Here is a 23,438-nt window from a genome sequence, read left to right as displayed (position 1 = left end):
TTGGTGATATTGAGCATTTTTTTTCATATTGTTGGCCACATGTGTGTCTTCTTGTGAAAAATGTGTGTTCATGTCCTTTGCCCATTTTTAATGGAGTTGAGTTTTTAAAATAAATTTGTTTAAGTTCCTTATTGATTCTGGATGTTAAACCTTTATCAGATTCACAGTTTGCAAAATATTTCTCCCATTCTGTAGTTTGTCTGTTTACTCTGTTGACAGAGGTCAACAGAGGAACTCTGTGAGGAAGTTGTGTAATTTAATTAGGTCTCATTTGTCAGTGTTTGCTTTTGCTGCAATTGCTTTTGACATCATCATTACATCTTTTCCCATTCCTATGTCCAGGATGGTATTGCCTAGGTTATCCTCCAGGGTTTTTAAAGTTTTGCTTTGACATTTTAAGTCTTTCATTCATCTTGAGTTGATTTTTGTATATGGTGTAAGGTTTTATTCTTCTGTATACGGTTAGCCAGTTGTCCCAGCACCATTTATGGAATAGGGAGTCCTTTCCTCATTGCTTGCTTTTGTCAGCTTTGTCGAAGATCAGAAGGTTATAGGTGTGTGGCATTATTTCTGGGCTTTCCATTCTGTTTCATTGGTCTATGTGACTGTTTTTGTACCAGTACTGTGTCGTTTTGGTTACTGTAGCACTATAGTATAGTTTGAAGTCAGCTAGCATGATGCCTCCCCTAGCTGTATTTCTTTGCTCAACTCCCATTCACTCCTTCTCTCATTAAATATACTCTCTTTGTTCCAAAGTGAGGAGGAACAACTGTGAGATTAAGATTTGGTAAAAGAGAAAATGAGCAGGGCAAATAGAGACAATAAATCTGTGTTGATGAAAAAATGAGAAAGAAAGGCCAGTAACTGAAATTGAATAGTAATAGGGCAGAAAAGATGTGTTGTTGATTTTCAGGATAATAAAAATTTAAGCATGTTTGTAGTATAAGGGAAGATCCAATAGAAAGACATAATATATAAGAGCAAAGTCTTACAAGATAGGATACATGAGCAAAAAAAATGGAAGGATTGACTTTGGAAGTGGGAAAGAGAAAACTGAGATAATACAAGGAGGTTTTGAGGTGGAGAGTAGTAAGTTTGAGAAAGTTTATCCACCAAGGATAAATTTATCCCTGAGAAGTAGCTAACTCTGTTTTCAGGTTGTTTAGGACTCTTTGCACGGTAAAGGGGGTTGGGAGAAAGGAGAACTGGTGCCATAGAGGAAATGAGAGTGAAAAGTATTTGGAATAGGAGCTCTTTTGTTTTAAAGATTCGTTTAAAATCAGGAGAAGTGTTAGAGAATAATATCGTGGACTCAGTAGTAGCCAATGAAATTATTCGCAATGGAAATAATCAGTTATCTGACTTTCTCCCGTAATTTTCTGCAAAATAATTTTATTTAGAACCACACAAATACAGCCACATAGAAAATCAAAAGCGAAGGGATTTTTCTTTGCGTTATCTTTGATTAGCATCTCCAGGTTGTATTTGATTATATTCTGAAACAACTAGGATTCTAGTCTGAAGTATTTTCTTCCAACTATATTCATATTTGCAAGTCATTCATCTGGTTACCGCCAGTATGTCAAATGTGAATTTCATGTATTTTTTTTTTTTTTACAATCTCTCTAACTTAACCAATTTAATTCAGATTTTTATTTCAGTCTTTTAGCTGTTGGCTGTTTTTCCCAAAATGTCAGGATCTGCTCCATAATTTGGGGGACTCAGGGAAGAAAGAAAATACTGGGTCCCATACTCAAAAATTAAGCATTGTAAGATGGCAACAGCAGAGCATTAAACCAAGCGTGGGCTCTCCTAAGCATGAGTTACTGCATAACTGCACAGGTTGCATGCCTTTGAAGTCAATTTCGGGTGTCATCTTATACATTTGGTTATTTGTACACCTGAAATGCTTTTGGTAAGGTTTGGGAGTTAACAATTTAGGCTCACTTTTATAGATGATCATTACTTGAAAATATTTCATTGAGGATAATTAATTAACAATAAATGCTTTAATATTTAGAAAGGTGAAATTTTTATCTTATTCTTAGTGTGTTAATAATGGATATAGCTTCTAGGTTTACATCTTTCCATACTTTGAATTCAGGGCTTTCTTTCCTTAAGTAGTAAAAAGGATATTGGATATCTTGAACCTTGACTTCTCCTAGGTTGAATGCTCTGCAATAAAACTTTTGTCTTTATATAAAAATTGCACTGTAAGCAGACTATTATGGCAGACCTCTGTGTTCAAGGTGACTGCAATTTTCAGCTGAGTAATGGACTATGCAACTTGTTATCATGATTATATTAATTGAATAAATGGTCAAGAGTGATTACATTTTGAAGGGAAGAAACTCACTTGTGTAATATTTACACATAGATAATAAACTCAATAGCCCAGACCTCTTTAATGTAAGAAAAATAGACATGAATGTATATGCTATTTTCTTTGTAAATTAGAAATTTTTCCTTCTCTATTTCATATATCTTCTTTTGTTATTTGAGAAAGGGATTTTTCTTGTCCTACCATCAATTGTGTGAGTTACCTTGATTCTTGTTTTTAATAATATTTTAAAATACATCTTGTATTTTGAATGTAGTTACCCTCTATTTTATAGCTGCAGGAACTGAAAGTACATAGCCTTCACAAAAGGGTCTGTGGTGAATGTGTTTAATCCTTATTTTAATCACCATGAATCATGGATTTTTTCTTTGTAAGTAGTAATTCCATTATTTTTAGATATCATTTACCCTACTTCAATCAATAATGTTTCCTTGGACAGTCATATTTACTTTTCCGAAATATTATGTAAAACAGTAGTTAAATGTTTTTGTCCGTCTGTATGTCTATTATAGAATATTAGCATTTTTGGGGTCCAGACACAAAGGGACACACAAACACATATATATACTTGCTTGTATTTATATATACATGTATATAAGCACATATGTATACATATAATCATGTACTGCATTTTAATATATGATCAATATTTAAGTATTAAATATTCACTCTAGACAAATTATGTTTGCTCTTGGAGGGCATTAATATCTTTGTGAATGAGTGTTAACATATCCATTTAATGGTATCTTGTCTTCAAATATCTCGTAATTTGATAGTTGAGTTATTTCTTCTAAAGTTGGAATAGCTTTTCTACAAGGGCCTACCAAAAAAAAAAAAAAGAATAATAAAGTTGGAATAACAAAAGAGGGAGTTAATACATAAAGGAAAAACATTAAGGCCTAAAAACTAATCAGTTGTAAAAGCTAAATCAGTAGTATGGATTGGTAAAGTAGCATTTTAGTGATAAATTTTTGGATTGAAGTTTCTCTTTTAAGTTTATCAATGTACCTTTTCAGGAAAATTCCTCGAGTTTATATCTTTATGTTAATGAAACTTGTCAATAACTTTTACTTATCTATGATGATTGACAACTAATACTTAATTTCTATAACACACAATACTGTTCTGAGGGTACATATTCATCTCTCTCTTTCATCTTACGTTTTACCACTCTCAACTTTTTAAAACCGTTTTCTTTGCAAGCTACTTCATAGATTCTTGAGATTGAATAATCAAATCTGTTATTTAATATTCAGGCCAAATTTCTGAAAATGTTTATTTTTTAAAAAAAAAAGATAAACGGAAAAGGGAATGTTAAACTAACATTTCTTTGCGGTGTATTCTAGTGTCCCTAGATGGAATGAGGAATAAAAATATTTTCCAAGTTCATCATGCTGTCTTTTAAATCATAAAATGCATATATTCATTAGTAATTTTCCATTGAAAGTATCAAAGAAAATTGGAGAATTTCCTTACTGTTTCTACCTCACTAGGTTTCGTATATTCTGACCAGCATTAATACCAATTTCATAGCACTCTACTGTTTGCTCTTTTTTGCTGTAAGCCCAACTGATTGCGTTTTCTTACCCGTTATTTTTTGTTGTTGTGATTTAAGGCATCTTTTCTTTCTAACTTCAGTCTTCATAGACCTTCTCAATTTCAGCTCATCACCAAAATTACACAGATAGAAGAGTATAGGGACTTTGGTGTACACATACCCACTTTTGACTCCCTCTGATTTCCTAATTTAGTAGATTTTGATTGAGGCTGAGAACTGTATTTGGAAAAGTTCATTCTGATGATTGTTCAGGTTTGTGAACCCCAGTCTAGATAGACCTTTATCAGCACATGTATAAGGTCCACTTTGCTAAGGTGCATTATGTGTCAGGTTCATTCCCACTGTGGACCAGTAATTTATTCTTGCCCATCCACTGCTCATGACAGATAGATGATCTCTGTATTCCAGAAATGAAGCTCGTTTCCAACTCCTCAACAGCTAAACCAAGCAGAGGAAAAAGTGGTTTTCCTTCACAGCCATAGTTCCCTGCTGAAGTAGAATGAACGCTTTCTAGGAAACTGCAGCAAATTTTTGATGACACGGAAAGGGCATCACTAGGATCCTCGTTATATATTACCTCTCTCCCTCACCCGAACCACGATGTTGACGGAACAGATATTTCCTGTGGGGAAGATGCTAAGCAGTCCTGCATGGCTGTAGGCATTGTCCACATCTTAATCTTCAGCTATATCTGATGTATGACAAGTTTAACAATCCTACAAGTTAAAGCGTCACACCCGAAACCTGTTTATTCTTCTCCCATGCCAAATAATTCCAGCACGATGGGTTTCATCTATAGACGATGAGAAGATGCCATTGTGGGGTGAGGACATAGAGAAGAGAGGAAGTTTGGAACCAGTTTATTTCTATTTCAGCAAGCTTAATGTATTGTAAGAACATTTTGTGGCAGATGACCCTAGTCTGTAACAAGGAATCGAGTGTAATGCATCATTCCGCCAGTGTTTATCTGTTCCCTATGCTCATATAAACACACGAGTCATCTTTCTGCACTCCCAACCTAGTCCTAAAGCACTATACAGAATGTTTCGAAAGCAGAAGGAAAAGCAGCTGTTCCATACACCATGTTCCTGCTGTTCAAGGTGCACATCCCATCCAAATGAATCATATCAGAGTCAAAGATCCTGGTAGGAGTTCTTTTCTACAAAACTGCAGTCTTGTCTATCCTAACAACTTGGAGGACAAAATATTAGAAAACCTTGTAATAACCTTAGGACAAAATAGTGTAGATACTGACTGAGCTAGACCTGAGGACTTTTTCAATGTAGTGTGGATAAGTAAGATGACAGGAAGCCATAAGCATACTGTCCCTTGCACATCAACTTCTCCAGAGCCATGACAATCATCTGGAGTATTTGTGATAAATAAATATTGTTAATCTTCATGTAATTGGGCAGGATGAAAAAGGACCAGTCGTCCCAGACATCCCAGGAGAGAGGAGCATTTTTCCAGTTCCTCAGATACAATTTCAAGTTCGAACCAGTATGAATTACAGTTGACCACAGAGGCCGGCAAAATCCATGGCACTGTAGTTCAAGAGAACCTGAACACTGGCCTTAGAGTATTATGAGCCTACATCACAGTAGAAGGAATCCAGCAGAGATCTCTAATGCACATCAGAAAAGCACCATTTCTAGTTATCAAGGCTATATTTCACACTGCTTGACTGAAGATTGGAAACTATTTTATTCATAGGCAACCTGTGTGGCCATCCTTACCTGGTCTATAAAAGGAAGTGTGATGAATTTGCTTCCCACACATCATATTAAGTCCAGAAAGCCAGAGATGCTGTGTTCAGTTTCTTTCCTGAGAGTCTGAATTCCTAAGTAGAGGGACTAACGAGTTCCAAAGTTCTTTCACTCTGAGATCTTTGTCACGCTACTGTACTGACTGAATATCACTGACCTTATTTAAGAGGACTATCAACTGGCTAGTTCATCTGCATTGTAAGGACTAGTTTGCTCACAACCACCAACCTATCTGTAATTGGCCTCAGTATGCTCTCTCTCATTTGGGTACTTCTGTATTTGGCTAATTAACCTATACAACTTGGCTTAGAAGCACCAGCTACATTTTTTTCTAATTTTGACTTCTTTATTAGAAGAAACCTTATTAGAAGGTTTCTAATGTAACCTTCTTTATTTTATATTTAAAGGATATATATGCAGACATGTACACATCTTTGTAATTATTTACCGCCTACATCCCTATTAAATACATTAACAAATATGCCACAGGAAAAACCACTGTACCAAAGCCCCTCACAAGAGTTATATTTAAAGTGGGTTAAAGCAACATGGTTTTAATTTACTTAGTCTTTCTTGTCCAAGGAACACAGTGTGAGACCTCCTTTCTTTAGGAAAAAATAGGACGAACTAATTTGAAAACAAAGAAAGCAACAATGTGAATCTTATGATGAGCTATGAGCCTTGGTAAATTATTCCTTCTGTTGTAAATTATCCTCTTCTCCCTCTGCTTTTCTCTTAATCTCCATTTAATTCCCTTTTCAAAATCCTAACTCTATTCTTTTTGGAAAACATTTCATTAAGCTGGTATAAGCATATCTAGACATCTGGAAATTTTTGTATAACTTTTAAAGGATCTATTACTTAACACCATATGAAATTGTGGAAAATAAAGTGTTCCTATCTAATCAGTCTCAAAGAGGTTCAAGTGTACAATACAATGTGTGCTTCAAGTTTCAGCTTCCTTTTTTTTTTTTTTTGAGACAGAGTCTCTGTCACCCAGGCTGGAGTGCAGTGGCACGATCTCGGCTCACTGCCAGCTCTACCTCCCGGGTTCACGCCATTCTCCTGCCTCAGCCTCCTGGGTAGCTGGGACTACAGGCGCCTGCCACCATGCGTGGCTAATTTTTTGTATTTTTAGTAGAGACAGGGTTTCACCGTGTTAGCCAGGATGGTTTCGATCTCCTGAAGTGTCAACTTCTTTAAGGCTGTCATCTTGCCGGTTCTAAACAACTAAAAATTGTAAGAACCAATTTCTGAGACAAATAGAACATTCTTAGTGGTCCTTAAATAATTCCTGATACTTTTATGGCATGCTTCTTTAAAGACCTTAGAATTATGCTTCAGGAATTTAAATTGGTTGTTCAGCAAAGTTACCAATCAGTAGGCAAGTTGTTGCATTTGACAGGAGCGATAGTTTTCACGTAGATTATTTATATTCAGGTATGTTGGTAGACGGATATAAAACATGCAACTTGCAGTTGCATGAGACAAAAGCATCAACATATCTATCTTAGCTTTTCAATCATTTGATACTACTATAATGCTCCATTTTTCACAGATATTTCTTAAGTTCTTTATCTCTTCAGACCTCCCGTAAACCATTTTCTGTCTTCTGCTGGACCACATTCTAGATGATCTGGATGTCTATCATTTTCCTTTGCCTTTGCTTTATTTGAGCAGGTGCTGAAAGTATGGACTGTGTTAGTAGTTTGATGCATAGTTTCATCCAGATAGATCAGAAAGATGAAATGCTTTTACATCATCCAGGTACATGGCACCATGAATAGATCCCATTGCTTTCTGGCCTGTGAGGTAATAAAGACTTAAATCTAATTGGGTTCAGCTTAAAATCTCAATGTCATATTTAATTTAATATTCTTCCTTGTTTCCAGCTCAAGCTTAAGCTATGGTCTAAAAGACTTTCTCTGGAAGGGAAGTGTGGTTAGATTCCATCTTACACCTCCACTGCCTTTTTTTTTTTTTTTTTTTTTTTTTTTTTTTTTAACTGCACTTCAGTTATATTATTCTCCAATGTCCTGGGAAGTAGGAGTTAAGGAAAATAGGCAAATGTCTCCTGTTAACTAGCTATTTGTAGCTTTGAGTTTATGATTTGTGTGTGTGTGTGTGTGTGTGTAACAGAGATACAAACTTTGGGTTTATTTGGGGTACAAGTATGGGATCTTTAAGAAGTCTTGCAGAAGCTCTTTTGTTTTCCCCATCTTTAACAACGAAAATATGCTCTATAAAAACATCTTCAAGCCTCTTGATCCTGAGGTACTCTTGCTCCATAAAGAGTGTTCCTGGTACACAGCTCAAACATGGCTGTCTTCTTCCACGTTCACTTGACCTATTGAGAAATGTTTGCCACACCAAGTACTGGGAAGTACAGGCTGCCCCTCTCTTCACTGTATCATTTCTAATTCATTTTTTACCTATGAAGTAGGCATATAATTTCTGAAGCAGACATCTTCCGAAGCAGAGTTGGTAATTAGGTGTCATCCCTATCTACTCTGGACTCCCAGACCCTGTGATCAGTGGTCTTGGAGCTCCACTTACTTGCTTGGGACAAAAAGGTTGAAGTACCATCTTCTTTTCCCCCTTACGGAATAAACAGAGGGAGCCATCCCTACTCTCCCTCTGGGCCATGAATTCAGAAGACCGATTCTCTCTTAAACCTTCAGAGAGTTTTAGTATAAGTGGGTATGGTGGAGCAACAAAGGCAGGGCCAGTTTTCCTAGCTCTTTTGTAAGCCCTTTGCTATGTCCTGCTGTTTCCATCTCTTAGAATGAGAGAGACTTATTACTTGTTATTTTCAGTTTAAGACTATAGCCAAAATTCTAAGACAACAGATGATAGAATTCAATGCATTCATAACCATAGCGAGAGTTTCACACTTGCTCTTAAGTTAAATAGAAGAGTTAGGTCAGGAGGAAATAGTTTATCAAAAATGATATACACGCACCAGTATTCTTAGTACTTGGCACTTGAACAAATTGCAACCTCTTAGTAGGTAAAAAAGAAACACTAAAAGGAAATAGTTGGACCACTGAACTATTGCTTGGTCCACTGAAGCAAGTGTTGCTTGGTCCACTGAAGTTGAGACTCTGGGAAAGAAAACTTGACTGGTAAACTCTGTGAAGTGAAGCGTGGTTGTCAAATGGAGATTAATGTCCTCTCATGGGTCTCCACTGTAGTTTCTGAAGGGCAGGTTGAGTAGGATTTGGTTTTAGCAGGTCTCTTGCAGGACTCCTATCCCAAGACACTTTCTATAAAATAAAACATATTCCATATTGCTCTACTTTCTGCAAGGTAGGGACAGTCAGGTTGGGGCCAATTAATGCACTACCCTAAGCAGAAACTTCAAAACTTTGTCGTTGCTTTGCTTTATTTGAATTGGAATTTGGGATTTAGTTTTCTTTAGTTCATTTACTACTAAAATCACTCATAAAAATGAGGGCTTTATTTTGACATTGGCAAAAATCCTTCTTTACTCAGAAGAAAAAATTTAAAACTGCTGGAAATTGAAATGTTTTACATGTCTAAATCACAATGATGAATACAATGATGAGTATTTAAACACAAAAAATAAAAGTGTCTTATTACGAGATGATTGTAAACAGTGCACCCACATTCTTAATCCATTTGCAATCATAAGCTTACCCATCACCTCATAAATGAAGTAAAATTGCTTTTTGTATTGAGTTTAATAAGTATAGTATAGGATACATAGCTCCTTTAATGAATGTGTTTTTTGTAAAATATTATTAAATGATTTTTTTTTTCTAATTTGGCTTTTTAAAGCATGCATTCATATGTTAAATACATTTTTTGGTTTCAATATTCGGTTTTTTATTTCACATGCAGAGTTTTTTCTTCCAGAGTTTCTTAGACATGCTACACTTTGATTTATGTGTTTGTAATATTGTGGCACAAAGGTTAGTACATTATTTTTAAAATGGAAATGTGAGGAACTGTCAATTCATTGTAGAGATGACTTTCTATTGCCAGCAAAACTCATTAAACTCTTAAAATTTTTTCTTAAACTTATTTTATGTTTCATAGTACTTTAAAGATATAAAATAATTAATTTGTGTTAATTTTTACTTAGTTTTAATTTTCATTGAAAACTGGGTTAAAATATATTATGTGTTTTTCTTGGTAACCATTAATAGGATTGTTTTCTATTTTTATATTTTTGTCATTGATCGCCAGTTATTAAAAGATGTCTTTCTAACTTTCCTTATATTTGCTGTTTCTGTCTAGCTATATAATTCCTCTTACTGCTAAGTGGATTAGCTAAAGACATGAAATAACATTTTAAAACAACAGCTGAACAGTATTCTGGAACAACAACAAAAAATCAGATTATGGTTCAAGACTTTCTACAAACTTCATTCAATGAGACAGCACAGGTCAAGCGGGCAGAAAGTCATAGAAAATTCATAAGCCTGACATTCCATCAGGGTGCGCCTAATAAGATGTTTAGAAATAGAAGGCAGCTTATGCCATGACTAGTTGAAAGAATTCTGCAAGCTTGCATTGACATCAGGTCTTTTCACTGACTGAGATAATCAAGGAATCTGTGTAAATCAGCCTCTCTTATTGACTGTCAGGCCAGGAAAAGAGCCAACCCACACGAAGTCAACTCTGCCATCATTTCTTAAGCCACACTGTTCCTTTCAGCTCATAGAATCTCATGAATAGAAAAAGTTAGGTTTCTAAAAATAATTTTGAGGCTAGATATGTGATTTAATGTTATTCTATATTACATCCTATACAATTAAAATCTACAGATGTGCCTTGTAGAGTACACCGTTTTTGCCTTCAGCCAGAGGAAGGACCAAATTTAAATAATACCTGACTAGGCAATTACTACACGCTGTGATTGGAAGTTTTCTCCAATCACCTGTCACAATGCTGAAATTTTATCATTAGAGATCCATTTCTTTGGAAGAGCTGTTGGTAGGCTGCAGCCAGTCTCCTCTACAATAGAGGCTCTGATTATAGCCATGAACACTGTTATCTGAAATAGTAAATTACCTGATGTAAATTTTAGTTGAAATTTTGACTGAGAACAAAAGGAAGCTATGTTTGAATTGGAATATAGGGCAAAGCCTCGGTCACCAATCTTGGATGCAGTATTTTAATAGAAATAGATTAAAATTTTCTCCAAATAATGTCCCACCCCCATTCTGACACTTTTAATACAAAAACAGATAGATGTATTCTCCAAAAGATACATCTCTGAGCAGTGGTGACCTTCGTTTTCAATTTCTTCTGTAAATCCATTTTTATCTTTGACTATTTAAAGTTTTCAGTTTTTCTCATTCAAATTTCTCCTTATACTTTTCATCCAGTCATAAGCAAAGCTATTGGGCTTCATTCCAGGAACTGGTATTGAGCAATGAACAGGACAGCCATAATCCCTGAACTCATTAGAGTTGATAGTCTAAAGTAAATGCAGACCATTAATGGGAGATTAAATATGTTATGGCACATACAAAGTGCAAGAAAGAACATAATGTCATGTGAGGGAATGCATAAATAGCTTAATTTAGCCATCCCATAACATATTCATATATTAAAACATCATGTTACGTGCTCTAACTTGATAGAATTTTTACTTGTCAAATCAAAAAAATAAAAAATTCAAAGAACATGCAAGAATTACCTCCCTGAACTTAGAAGGTGCCAGAGGTGGCCACTTGGAAGAGATGTCCACTAGATTCAGAAGATAAATGTAAATTAGCCAATAAAAGGAAGTCAGAATTTAGATTATGCCAGTAAAAGGGAACAACATGTTTAAGGCCAAGAATCAAGAGGGCCACAGTGTAGGTTGGGAAATGAAAAATAAAATTTCTGTATAGCTAGAGCAGGGAGTAAAAGACACCAGCAGGACTTATATTATGAAGGGACTTTTAAGCCACATTTAGGATAAAGCTTTTGGCCGCACGCAATGTCTCACGCCTGTAATCCCAGTACTCAGGGAGGCCGAGGTGGGTGGATCATCTTAGGTCAGGTGTTTGAGACCAGCCTGGGCAAATTGGTGAAACCCTGTCTCTACTAAAAATACAAAAATTAGCCAGGCATGGTGGCAGGTACCTGTAATCCCAGCTACTTGAGAGGCTGAGGCAGGAGAATCACTTGAACCAGGGAGGCAGAGGTTGCAGTGAGCAGAGATTGTGCCACTGCACTCCAGTCTGGGTGACAGAGAGAGACTCCGCCTCCATCTCAAAAAAAAAAAAAAAAAAGAGCTTTTATTTGAAGGACAGTAAAGAATGACTAGAGAATTTTAGACAGAAAGCCACAATTTCGTTATTGAGAGAACACATTGCAGCTGCTTTACAGGTGGGATGTGGCAGAGTAAAATGCCAGTGAAGAAACTGGTAGCATATTTGAGGTAAGATATAGTAATGATTTTAACTAGAGTAAAGACAATGGAGAGAGAGAGAAAAGAATGGAATCAAGAACTATTTAGAAGGTATAATAAATAATTAGTGATTGACTGATTAGATGCAACATGATGAAGGACATGATAGAGGAAGTAGAAATATCTAGAATTACATCTAATAAAGGGAATCATTATTTGTTTTTCGCTGAAACAGGAAAAAATACAGAGAAGGAGGAAAAGCAAGTTGGGGAGTTGAGAAGTAGGTGAGAAGAGGATATGCAAGGAGTTCATCTGTGGGAGTGTTAGCTTTTGGTGGTTGTAGAATATTCATGAGGAGATGTCCAATAGGGTGAGACAACATGCAAGTATGGAGATCAAGGGGAAATCTGGACTTGAGAGATGTAGAGTTGAGAGTTGTCAGAATGTGAGGAGGAATTGAAGTTAAGGTATAGGTAGAATGAGAAGAAAGGAAAGCCCAGGATAAAATCTTAATGGAGTCAAAATTTATGGTACAGGGAGAAGTACTGGGAAAGCCTTCCCTCTTCCTGCAGCATCACTAAACTTCTGTTCTTTTCCCTTAGTCTAGATGCCTTTAACTGTATTTTTACTTGGACAAAGCTGTGTTATAGGCTGGCTTCACTGAAGAATAATGACATCACTAATATTTTTAAAGCTTAAAAACTAACATATATAGTATTTATGTAATATCTAATATTCTATATATAATATAAAAACCAAGATCATCTTAAAACCTCAGTCATGCTCCGTGGGAAAGAAAGTTATATTGTACCTGATAATCATGCCTACACATTGTATATTAAGGAAATGTATTTTAAATGACACATAACTTAATGAATTCCCAATAAGTTGCCTGCCCTATTTCTTACTTTTATAACTACTCTGTTAAAAGTGAACAGATCCTTGAAGGGAGACTTTCCAATCTGTGCAGCATGCTATTTATAGTTGAAAATTATTGAATTATCCTAATCATACTTATAGTAACAATCAAGATTAATTGCAGCTGTATTAGGATTATTATTTTTTCTACTTCAGCAGTAACACAAATCCAATTGTACAAATTTGGATTCCAATTGTAATCCAAATTGTGAAAGAAAGTAGGGAGGAAAAAGATCATGCAAAGCTGGTTGAAATAGTATTCAAAATAAATCTTTAACCAGACTGTTATCTTAAATTCTCTTTTTGACAAGGAGCTGATTCTGAACAGATTGTACATGTGTCTCACTGGTGGAAGCAGATTATCTCTCTTGAATTGGATTGTGATGACGATGACCCTATTCTAAGCAAACCAAATCTCTTGAACTATATAATGAGATCAGGAGGAACATTCGACCTGAGAAAGACAGATTGCAATGACTGAGATGATTTTGCTAATTTTTTTCCAGCCTGTTTCCTTAATGTACGTGATATTGTGATTTATTTTCATGCAGAGATCCCTGATCCTATAGTTTTGTTTGCTATTTATTTTTCTCCTTCACATTTTTTTTCTATCAACAGAGCTGAATGAGTGCCAGGAAGCTGCGAAATCTGTCTTACAAAAAGGTGATTGTGGAAGAGTCTAGAATCTTCATTTATTGTTCAGCAGGATTACAGAAAAGCTATCAAGAGTAAACATTTAACTGATACACTCTTATTCCTTCTCTTTAGGCTGTAAGGAGGCAAAAGTTGCTTGAACAGAGCATCCAGTCTGCCCAGGAGACTGAAAAATCCTTACACTTAATCCAGGAGTCCCTCACATTCATTGACAAGCAGTTGGCAGCTTATATTGCAGACAAGGTGGACGCAGCTCAAATGCCTCAGGAAGCCCAGGCAAGTACATCTGGGAATCAGCTTCCATTCTTTTGTTTTTATTACTTCAACAATGTTGCAGTGTTTCTAACTTTAAATTTATTCAACTAGTTTTCTGTAGGGTTGTTTTGATTCACTGATTTGACTATTCGGAGCTAGGTAGGAAGAAAAGGGGGTCTAGATCATTAGTCTAAGATTTATTTTTTTAAGTATGTAATGGAGGAATTTGAAATAAAGGCATTTCAAAGACAGGAGCAATATGTTTTGGTGTTTCTGACTTCAAACTATACTAAAAGCTAGAGTAAAACCGTAGGATAGTAAATGGTAAAGAAAATGTTTTTTGGTCGGGTGTGGTGGCTCACACCTGTAATCCCAGCCCTTTGGGATGCTGAGGCCCACGGATCACAATGTCAGGAGTTCAAGACCAGCCTGGCCAACATGGTGAAACCCTGTCTCTACTAAAAATACAAAAATTAGCCAGGTTTGTTGGCACATGCCTGTAATCCCAGCTACTCGGGAGGCTGAGGCAGGAGAATCACTTCAACACGGGAGGCGGAGGTTGCAGTGAGCCGAGATTGCACCACTGTACTCCAGCCTGGAACAGAGCGAGACTCTATCTTATAAAAAGAAAAAAAGAAAATATTTTCTATGGCATTGTTGGAAAGCAGTCTCAAACATTTTATTATAAACTCGTCGTTGAGTTTAGTCACATGGTCTATATTGTTTTATAAAAATGTGTTAGTTACAAGCAGTCAGTAACACAAAATTATCGATATAAGTTTACACCTCTATTATTAATGATCATGCTCAATATAGCTACATGCACTCACTCCCACGCTTCATTCAAATGAAAATATAAAATGCGTTTACCTGTTTTTCTAGAATGAGAATTAAAATAGTGTTGAAAATAAATCTGAGTTGACTTTTAAATGAGTAAATTTTAGGCCATAACTAAATTTACATTCACTGTTAGAAGTATTTTTAAAATGCTGTTCTCATTTTTTAATTAACATTTAAACATATGTGAAGTTATCATAGGTATTATTTATTCAAATGTCTTTAGGGTTGTGTGATCGCAATTAATAGAGCTACTTTTCAAATCTTATATACATGTTGTGAACCCAATCACCAAGTCCATGCTATGATGAGAGGAGCACTAGAAGGTTAGCTGCAAATCTCAAAGCCTTCTCCCTGCCAGTTGGTGAAGATGTCTGAAGTTTTTCACTTTAAAATGAATTTGGGGGTGATAGATTTGTAGATCATGGTTACAATGCAATTACAGTTAATGAATCACCGTTAATAGGTGTTCTGGGCATCAGTATACACAATAGCATGAGTTAATTTACCATATTGTCTAACTTTGACCAAGAATGTCCCTGATAATATGTGGCAGACTATAGGTAGTTCTGATAGGCTTAAAAAGTCCAGGGAATATTATTTCCTTATGGAGTGCATACAATTGCAATAGTGGGTGAAGAAAGAGAATTTTGGGGAGAATCCTGATAATAAAATCCTGATCATAGCTTTTCACTGGGCAACAAGAGTAAATATTGTAGTAGAAGTGAGGGATAATAGTAAACATACTTGAGGATTCAATTTTTATTTTGTCTTGATATGTAATGATTGTACATATTTTAGAGGGTAAGTGTGATATGTTTATACAAACCTACTCCAGTATATATATTTTTCAAACTTACACAAGCCAGGTTCTCTAGTATTAACTATTCCTAAGTCCGTCCCAGTTTGAGTCATAATGAAAAAGGTTTTTTGATATAAAATATTTATACATATTTATGGATAGAACATTTATGTAATATTTTCTTACATGTACAGAATGTGTAATGATCAATTCAGGGTATTTAGTGTGTCTACCACAGCAGGGTTTAGTAAAATGCATGATAGCAATGAGTAATTGTTTCTGAATTGAGAAGAACTACATGACTATAAATGAAATACAGAGTAGAACTGCTTTCATTTAAATAATGACATGAGTTTTGAAGGAATGTTTGATTAAAACTGCTTGTGACGTTCTGAATGGAATTAAGGAAAAATTTGAGCAGTATGAATACTAGACATTAATATTGCAAGTTTGTACTTTTAAATGCATAAAGAACTACTTTGTGACAGACTTGCAGAATGAAATTATGAGTAGCAAATTTGATAGGCAAAGCTATTATACTATTGTCTTTCAAGGAAAATTGGAGCTTTTAGGGCAAAACATCTTTAGTTGAATAGGTTGTGATAAGGGGCACTGTGTGTTTTTTCTTATGTAGAAACGGATTCAGGATTTTATGAACATTACTAGTTTTTAATAGCAAAATATTTTGTTTGGTTTTTCTAAAAAAATACTACAGTAAAAATGTTATTAACTTCATCAGTAGAAAAGTACTAGCAAACAGCAGAACACAGATAAATTACGAAATTTCAGATCTAGTTCAAGAAAGAGATTTTGGGCATTCAGCTCAAATATATTTTCCGTGCATTTCAGGTCACACCTGCATTATCAACATAGTTCTTGACATTGAGTCTCCCCAGTGATAATACATAATATTGGAAAATACAAGCCATCTGAAAGCTCTTAAAACATTCTTCTGCTCCAGGGTTTTATTTTAATACGGCAGTAAGTGAATTGTTTTATAGAACAGAGTTCTCAGGTACTCATATTTGCTTCAAGGATTATATTTCCTAAAAAGCAGCTGGAAATTCCCATGAAATAAAATAGAGAGTCAAAAGTTAGATAGTGAAATAACATAAGCACAGTGTGTAAGATGAAGGATCCACTAAGAATGCCACCAAAATGACATTTTAAATATAGAGATGGGATGGATAGATGGATGGTTGGATGGATTGATGGATAGATAGATAGATAGATAGATAGATAGATAGATAGATAGATAGATAGATAGAAAGATAGATGAAAGAAAGAAAGGAATAGAAAAGGGGCTAACTTTAATGCATTGTATTAACAAATGTGTTTCTATAAATTTGCACTTAAAGATAAAAAGGTTATTGCTAAGTAAAATATTAGTGCACTATAATTTCTTTTCTCATAAATGGTATATTTAGCTTAATTCATCACTGAGAAGCAGGAAAAAATGTATGAAGTTACCATATTAAGTCCTCTTTGAAATACATGCTCAGATTTTCTGTCATATACTGGTCACGCAGATTTGTGGGTGTCTAACTCCACCGTGTGGTGCACTGAGAGTTTTGCTAGTTAATTTGAATCTGTTAGAGCATTATTTTTTCTGCATTTTAAGATCGTTTGAGATCCTCAGATATAAAAGCTATTGCACTAAGGAAGTGCATACTATATGTATAACTTTCTGACAACCATACTCTTGTTATATATAAAAGTAGATGTAGATCAGGATGCTTCTTTACATTCACATTTGCATTTATTACTATAGGAAAGAAAAGAGCTGCTCACTTCCTTAGTGAGTTAATTGATCAGTTATTTCTCTGGGCCCTCAGATTCTGAATTGGATTTAAAATTATTTTACTTATTTTAGTGACATGAACTTACCTACAGAAGCAAAGCTTAAACTTTTAGAAAATAAAGCTGCATGCTGCAAGGATGTAACAGCATGTGTTGACCTAGGAGTATTTTATTTCAAAAGATAACACTTAGCCAATTCACAGTCTTTTTTTTTAAATACTTTAAGTTTTAAGGGTACATGTGCACAACGTGCATATTAGTTACATATGTATACATGTGCTATGTTGGTGTGCTACACCCATTAACTCGTCATTTAACATTAGGTGTATCTCCTAATGCTATCCCTCCCCGCTCCCCCCACCCCACAACAGGCCCCGGTGTGTGATGTTCCCCTTCCTGTGTCCATGTGTTCTCATTGTTCAATTCCCACCTATGAGTGAGAACATGGGCTGTTTGGTTTTTTGTCCTTGTGATAGTTTGCTGAGAATGATGGTTTCCAGCTTCATCCATGTCCCTACAAAGGACATGAACTCATCCTTTTTTATGGCTGCATAGTATTCCAAGGTGTATATGTGCCACATTTTCTAAATCCAGTCTATCATTGTGAGACATTTGGGTTGGTTCCAAGTCTTTGCTATTGTGAATAGTGCTGCAATAAACATACGTGTGCATGTGTCTTTATAGCAGCATGATTTATAATCCTTTGGGTATATACCCAGTAATGGGATGGCTGGGTCAAATGGTATTTCTAGTTCTAGATCCCTGAGGAATCGCCACACTGACTTCCACAATGGTTGAACTAATTTACAGTCCCACCAACAGTGTATTAGTGTTCCTATTTCTCCACATCCTCTCCAGCACCTGTTGTTTCCTGACTTTTTAATGATCGCCATTCTAACTGGCGTGAGATGGTATCTCGTTGTTTTGATTTGCATTTCTCTGATGGCCAGTGAAGATGAGCATTTTTTCATGTGTCTTTTGGCTGCATAAATGTCTTCTTTTGAGAAGCGTCTGTTCATATCCTTTGCCCACTTGTTGATGGGGTTGTTTGCTTTTTTCTTGTAAATTTGTTTGAGTTCTTTGTAGATTCTGGATATTAGCCATTTTTCAGATGAGTAGATTGCAAAAAATTTCTCCAATTCTGTAGGTTGCCTGTTCACTCTGATGGTAGTTTCTTTTGCTGTGCAGAAGATCTTTAGTTTAATTAGATCCCATTTGTCAATTTTGGCTTTTGTTCCCATTGCTTTTGTTATTTTCGTCATGAAGTCCTTGCCCATGCCTATGTCCTGAATGGTAATGCCTAGGTTTTCTTCTAGGGTTTTTATGGTTTTAGGTCTAACGTTTAAGTCTTTAATCCATCTTGAATTAATTTTTGTATAAGGTGTAAGGAAGGGATCCAGTTTCAGCTTTCTACATATGGCTAGCCAGTTTTCCCAGCACCATTTATTAAATAGGGAATCGTTTCCCCATTTCTTGTTTTTGTGAGCTTTGTCAAAGATCAGATAGTTGTAGATATGTGGCATTATTTCTGAGGGCTTTGTTCTGTTCCGTTGGTCTACATCTCTGTTTTGGTACCAGTACCATGCTGTTTTGGTTATTGTAGCCTTGTAGTATACAGAAAAAGAGAATTTTAGACCAATATCCCTGATGAACATCGATGCAAAAATCCTCAATAAAATACTGGCAAACCGAATCCAGCAGCACATCAAAAAGCTTATCCACCATGACCAAGTGGGCTTCATCCCTGGGATGCAAGGCTGGTTCAATATATGCAAATCAATCAACGTAATCCAGCATATAAACAGAACCAATGACAAAAACCACATGATTATCTCAATAGATGCAGAAAAGGCCTTTGACAAAATTCAACAACCCTTCATGCTAAAAACTCTCAATAAATTAGGTATTGATGGGACGTATCTCAAAATAATAAGAGCTATCTATGACAAACCCACAGCCAATATCATACTGAATGGGCAAAAACTGGAAGCATTCCCTTTGAAAACTGGCACAAGACAGGGGTGCCCTCTCTCACCACTCCTATTCAACATAGTGTTGGATGTTCTGGCCAGGGCAATCAGGCAGGAGAAGGAAATAAAGGGTATTCAATCAGGAAAAGAGGAAGTCAAATTGTCCCTGTTTGCAGATGACATGATTGTATATCTAGAAAACCCCATCATCTCAGCCCAAAATCTTAAGCTGACAAGCAACTGCAGTAAAGTCTGAGGATGCAAAATCAATGTGCAAAAATCACAAGCATTCTTATACACCAATAACAGACAAACAGAGAGCCAAATCATGAGTGAACTCCCATTCACAATTGCTTCAAAGAGAATAAAATACCTAGGAATCCAACTTACAAGGGATGTGAAGGACCTCTTCAAGGAGAACTATAAACCACTGCTCAGTGAAATAAAAGAGGATACAAACAAATGGAAGAACATTCCATGCTCATGGGTAGGAAGAATCAATATAGTGAAAATGGCCATACTGCCCAAGGTAATTTATAGATTCAACGCCATCCCCATCAAGCTACCAATGACTTTCTTCACAGAATTGGAAAAAGCTACTTTAAAGTTCATATGGAACCAAAAAAGAGCCCGCATTGCCAAGTCAATCCTAAGCCAAAAGAACAAAGCTGGAGTCATCACGCTACCTGACTTCAAAGTATACTACAAGGCTACAGTAACCAAAACAGCATGGTACTAGTACCACAGTCTTAAATTAAATTTTATGACCACAGCATCAAACTACCCAGTGTCAGCTCATATAATGAGAGATTTTATTAAAGTACAAAATTAAGAAAAGTTTTATTGAAACAGTAAAGCAAATGGGGAAAACTCTTCTAGATATGGAAATATATCTTAGAAAACAGAAACTAGAATTATTTCCAAAGTACTATTATTAAAAATGTAACAACCTATGCGTGTTCCTTGGAAATAATTAAAAAATTAAATCACGAAATTGTATAACTGCAAAGAAACACATGGAACAAAGTTAGTCATTTACTGTTCAATTTTTCAGAACTATATATTGAAGCACAGAGTTTAGTTTTGGCACCTAAAATCCTATAGCAACAGTCTAAGTAACCATGCTGAACCCCAGAGCAATCAAATCAAATCTTTAGGTGGATTCGGTCTTCAGAATTTTTGGAAACTTTTTTACTCATTCTAATGTGTAGCTAATTGGAGAATGGCTTTGGATGGTTCCCTACTAGTAATGACTAAATTGTTCCAGAGTATTTTTCATACGACATTTTCTATCACTCATTTATAAAGATTCTCTTCTATGACTGTGCCAACGTTTCAATGGGAGGGAGTCAGAGTGGCAATCAAACTACTGGTGAGATTCTCTCCTATTTTGATTTTTTCCACTAATGGAAAACGGGTAATGGAAGAAAATATAGCTGAGAGCTATCGCACAAATTTTAATTTAGACAAATAGAATGTTCAATGTAGATGTTTGAGGCTGAACTCAGCTTGGCTTTCTTCAATTCATTTTTTTCTAACCCCATTTGTTAACATGTCAATTAACTTGCATATGGCTCTTAATCATTTTAGGGGACAGTGACAACTATGTTTAAATAGCTACTTAAATGTCTTGTAATTTTTAAAATTACAAAGATACTTTCACATACACGATTTTTTTCCTTTTCTACTAATTTTAGTTTTGAATCTTTGATATGTAAAACAACCCAACATGAGCACCTGTTGAAAGTCACCATGTCCTTATGTGTTGATGCACATTTTGTAGGGGAAAACATGGCCCTGTTGCTTAAATTACTGCAAGCAAGAGCAGAGTTGCTTAGCAGTGGCTCCACTAGCTTTACTATTCTATTTGTTTTTTCCCAAAGACTTCTGATCTTTTTTGTAACCTCGTGTCCCACATAGTAGATTTATGAGCAGGAATAGAGGAAGGAAACAAATTACCTTCAAAGAAGAGTGCCTCCTAATTAAATATTGAAAAATACTGCCGTGGTTTGCTCACCAAGCTAGGACGTCAGGTGTTCCAGAGTCCACTACAGACCAGACTTCCTCCTTCCGTCTCTTTTTCCCTCCCATTAACAATGTGAGTACAATTTAGAAAAGAGGGGATTTTTAAACCAAAGAAAGCTATTAATTTAAACTAATTACGTTAAATGCACATTAAAAAGAATTCATAATTGCAGTCTTCCTGTGTTTATTAAAGAAGCTAAATCTTATAACTCACGTTAAATATAATCGGTCATCTTTAAATGTAAACATTCCAAGCTATCAAAATCAATGGCTTAAAAATAAAGATATAACTGCAGATTTTGGTCTATCAGATTGAGCTATTGATTTCATTAAGGGATAAAACAGACTCTTATAGTGTAAATAGGCATATTTGATTGCCAAACGACTTGGAACAGTGTAACTTTACAGTCTGCTTTATTGATGTATGAGTTAGACAGCAGAAACCTGCAAAGGGGAATTCATGTGATAATTGGATAATTTAGTCAAAGAAGAAAAGAATGGAGAACTAATCCAGAGATTTGGGTTTAAATATTAAAACCTATCTAGCCACAGCTGTAGACTTTTTATTTTCTTTTTACACAGCCCAGTAGATGGTAAACCTAGTGCAGTTAATTTTGAATCTGTTCTAACATTGAAAGGCCACTCCTATGTGTTGCTATACAGAACTTATTACTCTCCATTTAAGAATAACTTGTTAGTTTCATATGTTTAATAGTGTGGGAAACAGCCATAAACACAAGTTGTAGGAAGTGTAAAATACTAGGAACTTGCCACACGTCACTGACTGTACTTGGAAAACCTGTACAGTATTATGTCGTCACGGGCTATATGATAAAGATATAGATTTCTTTCATATTATTTTGATGTGTACATTTTAAGTCTGCAATTAAACTACAGTATGCTTTTGTAAAAATCTATCTACAAATTTTACATATAAGTATGAAATTATTAAAATTAATGGCAAAAACTGCAATTTCTTTTGCACCAGTCTAATAACATCATGCTACAGCCACAGTGAACACTATTGCAACACTCTGAATATTTTGAAGTGTTCCAAATTTATCCTATTATTTCCCAATTTTGTCTTATGCAAATGAATATTTACTCCAAAGATAGCACACAGAAAATTTATCAATCTAAAATGCACAGCCAGATAACACTTAGCATAACATATTATGTTTTATTTTTCTTTCAGCGTTTATCGTGATTGTTAAATCTTTTATTTGCTTTTTAAAAATTTTCCCCATCTATTCCCATTGTCTACCCACCAAAGTTCAGCTGAAAGACCGTGGGCCACCCAGCAGATTTCTAACAAATAGCTTGCAAATTTATTGAATTCCACTGAGGTTTAGTCACTAAGTATGTGTCAGACAAATGTGATAGGCAGTGTAAAATTTAAAATGTGAATAAGCCTAACATGGTCCTTGCCATCTTGCCACTCATTAGATAGCACCAAAGAAAGATAAAAGTTTAGAAATTGCTGGCCACTCACGTTTACCATAATAGTGAAGAACCATTTTTCCAATGGAACTTAATATTATCATAAAGACATCTTGTCGTAATGCCTTATGATTGCCCAACTTTGAAACTCTGAAAACCTTTCCAAAATACTTTAAATAGTATAAAATGGAACTCTTCACATGAAAAGGAAAGACTGATGGAAAATATATATTTTAGCCTCTCTATGTGTTACCTAGTTTTTAAGGATTATACCATGTGAATATCTAATATTTTGAAAGCATTCACGTTATTTGATAATTACAACAGCCTAATGAGGTATAAAAGTTGTGTTTAAGGGAATATTTGAAAACAGTAGATGAATGGTTGAGGCATGTGTTGAGAACAGGATGTGAATGAAAATGGACACAAAGGTTTAGGGGTTAATAAAAAATGTCCTAAATTTGGATTGTGGTGATATAAACATGACTCTCTATATTTCCTGAAGTTCATTGACTATATGTTTAAAATGAAAATTTTATTGTATGTAAATTATACCTCAAAGTTGTTTTTAAAACCCTGTTGAATAGAGAATATATCAACTACTATTATATATTTAAAAAGAGAATTTAAGGTCACCATCAACTTTCTCACTCCATTATTTTGTTGCATAGCAAAGGGTGAAATGTGATGAATGTTGTTAAA

The 23,438-nt window shown here is 35.2% G+C and overlaps 1 protein-coding gene across 8 annotated transcripts in view; it reads left to right on the top strand.

Annotated features, from left to right (window-relative positions):
- The window catches only part of DMD (dystrophin), a 2,091,067-nt gene that overhangs the window by 786,456 nt on the left and 1,281,173 nt on the right, over nucleotides 1-23,438 (top strand). For all 8 annotated transcript variants that reach the window (XM_055376532.2, XM_055376533.2, XM_055376528.2 and 5 more), the window contains exon 30: nucleotides 13,722-13,883. In XM_055376532.2, the coding sequence (XP_055232507.1) occupies nucleotides 13,722-13,883 (162 nt within the window). The remainder of the gene's footprint in view (nucleotides 1-13,721; nucleotides 13,884-23,438) is intronic.

This window comes from Gorilla gorilla, chromosome X (assembly GCF_029281585.2).
Source record: "Gorilla gorilla gorilla isolate KB3781 chromosome X, NHGRI_mGorGor1-v2.1_pri, whole genome shotgun sequence".
Classification (NCBI taxonomy): domain Eukaryota; kingdom Metazoa; phylum Chordata; class Mammalia; order Primates; family Hominidae; genus Gorilla; species Gorilla gorilla.
The sequence above is the reverse complement of the archived record's forward strand: the minus strand, read 5'-3'. Positions and strand labels throughout refer to the sequence as shown.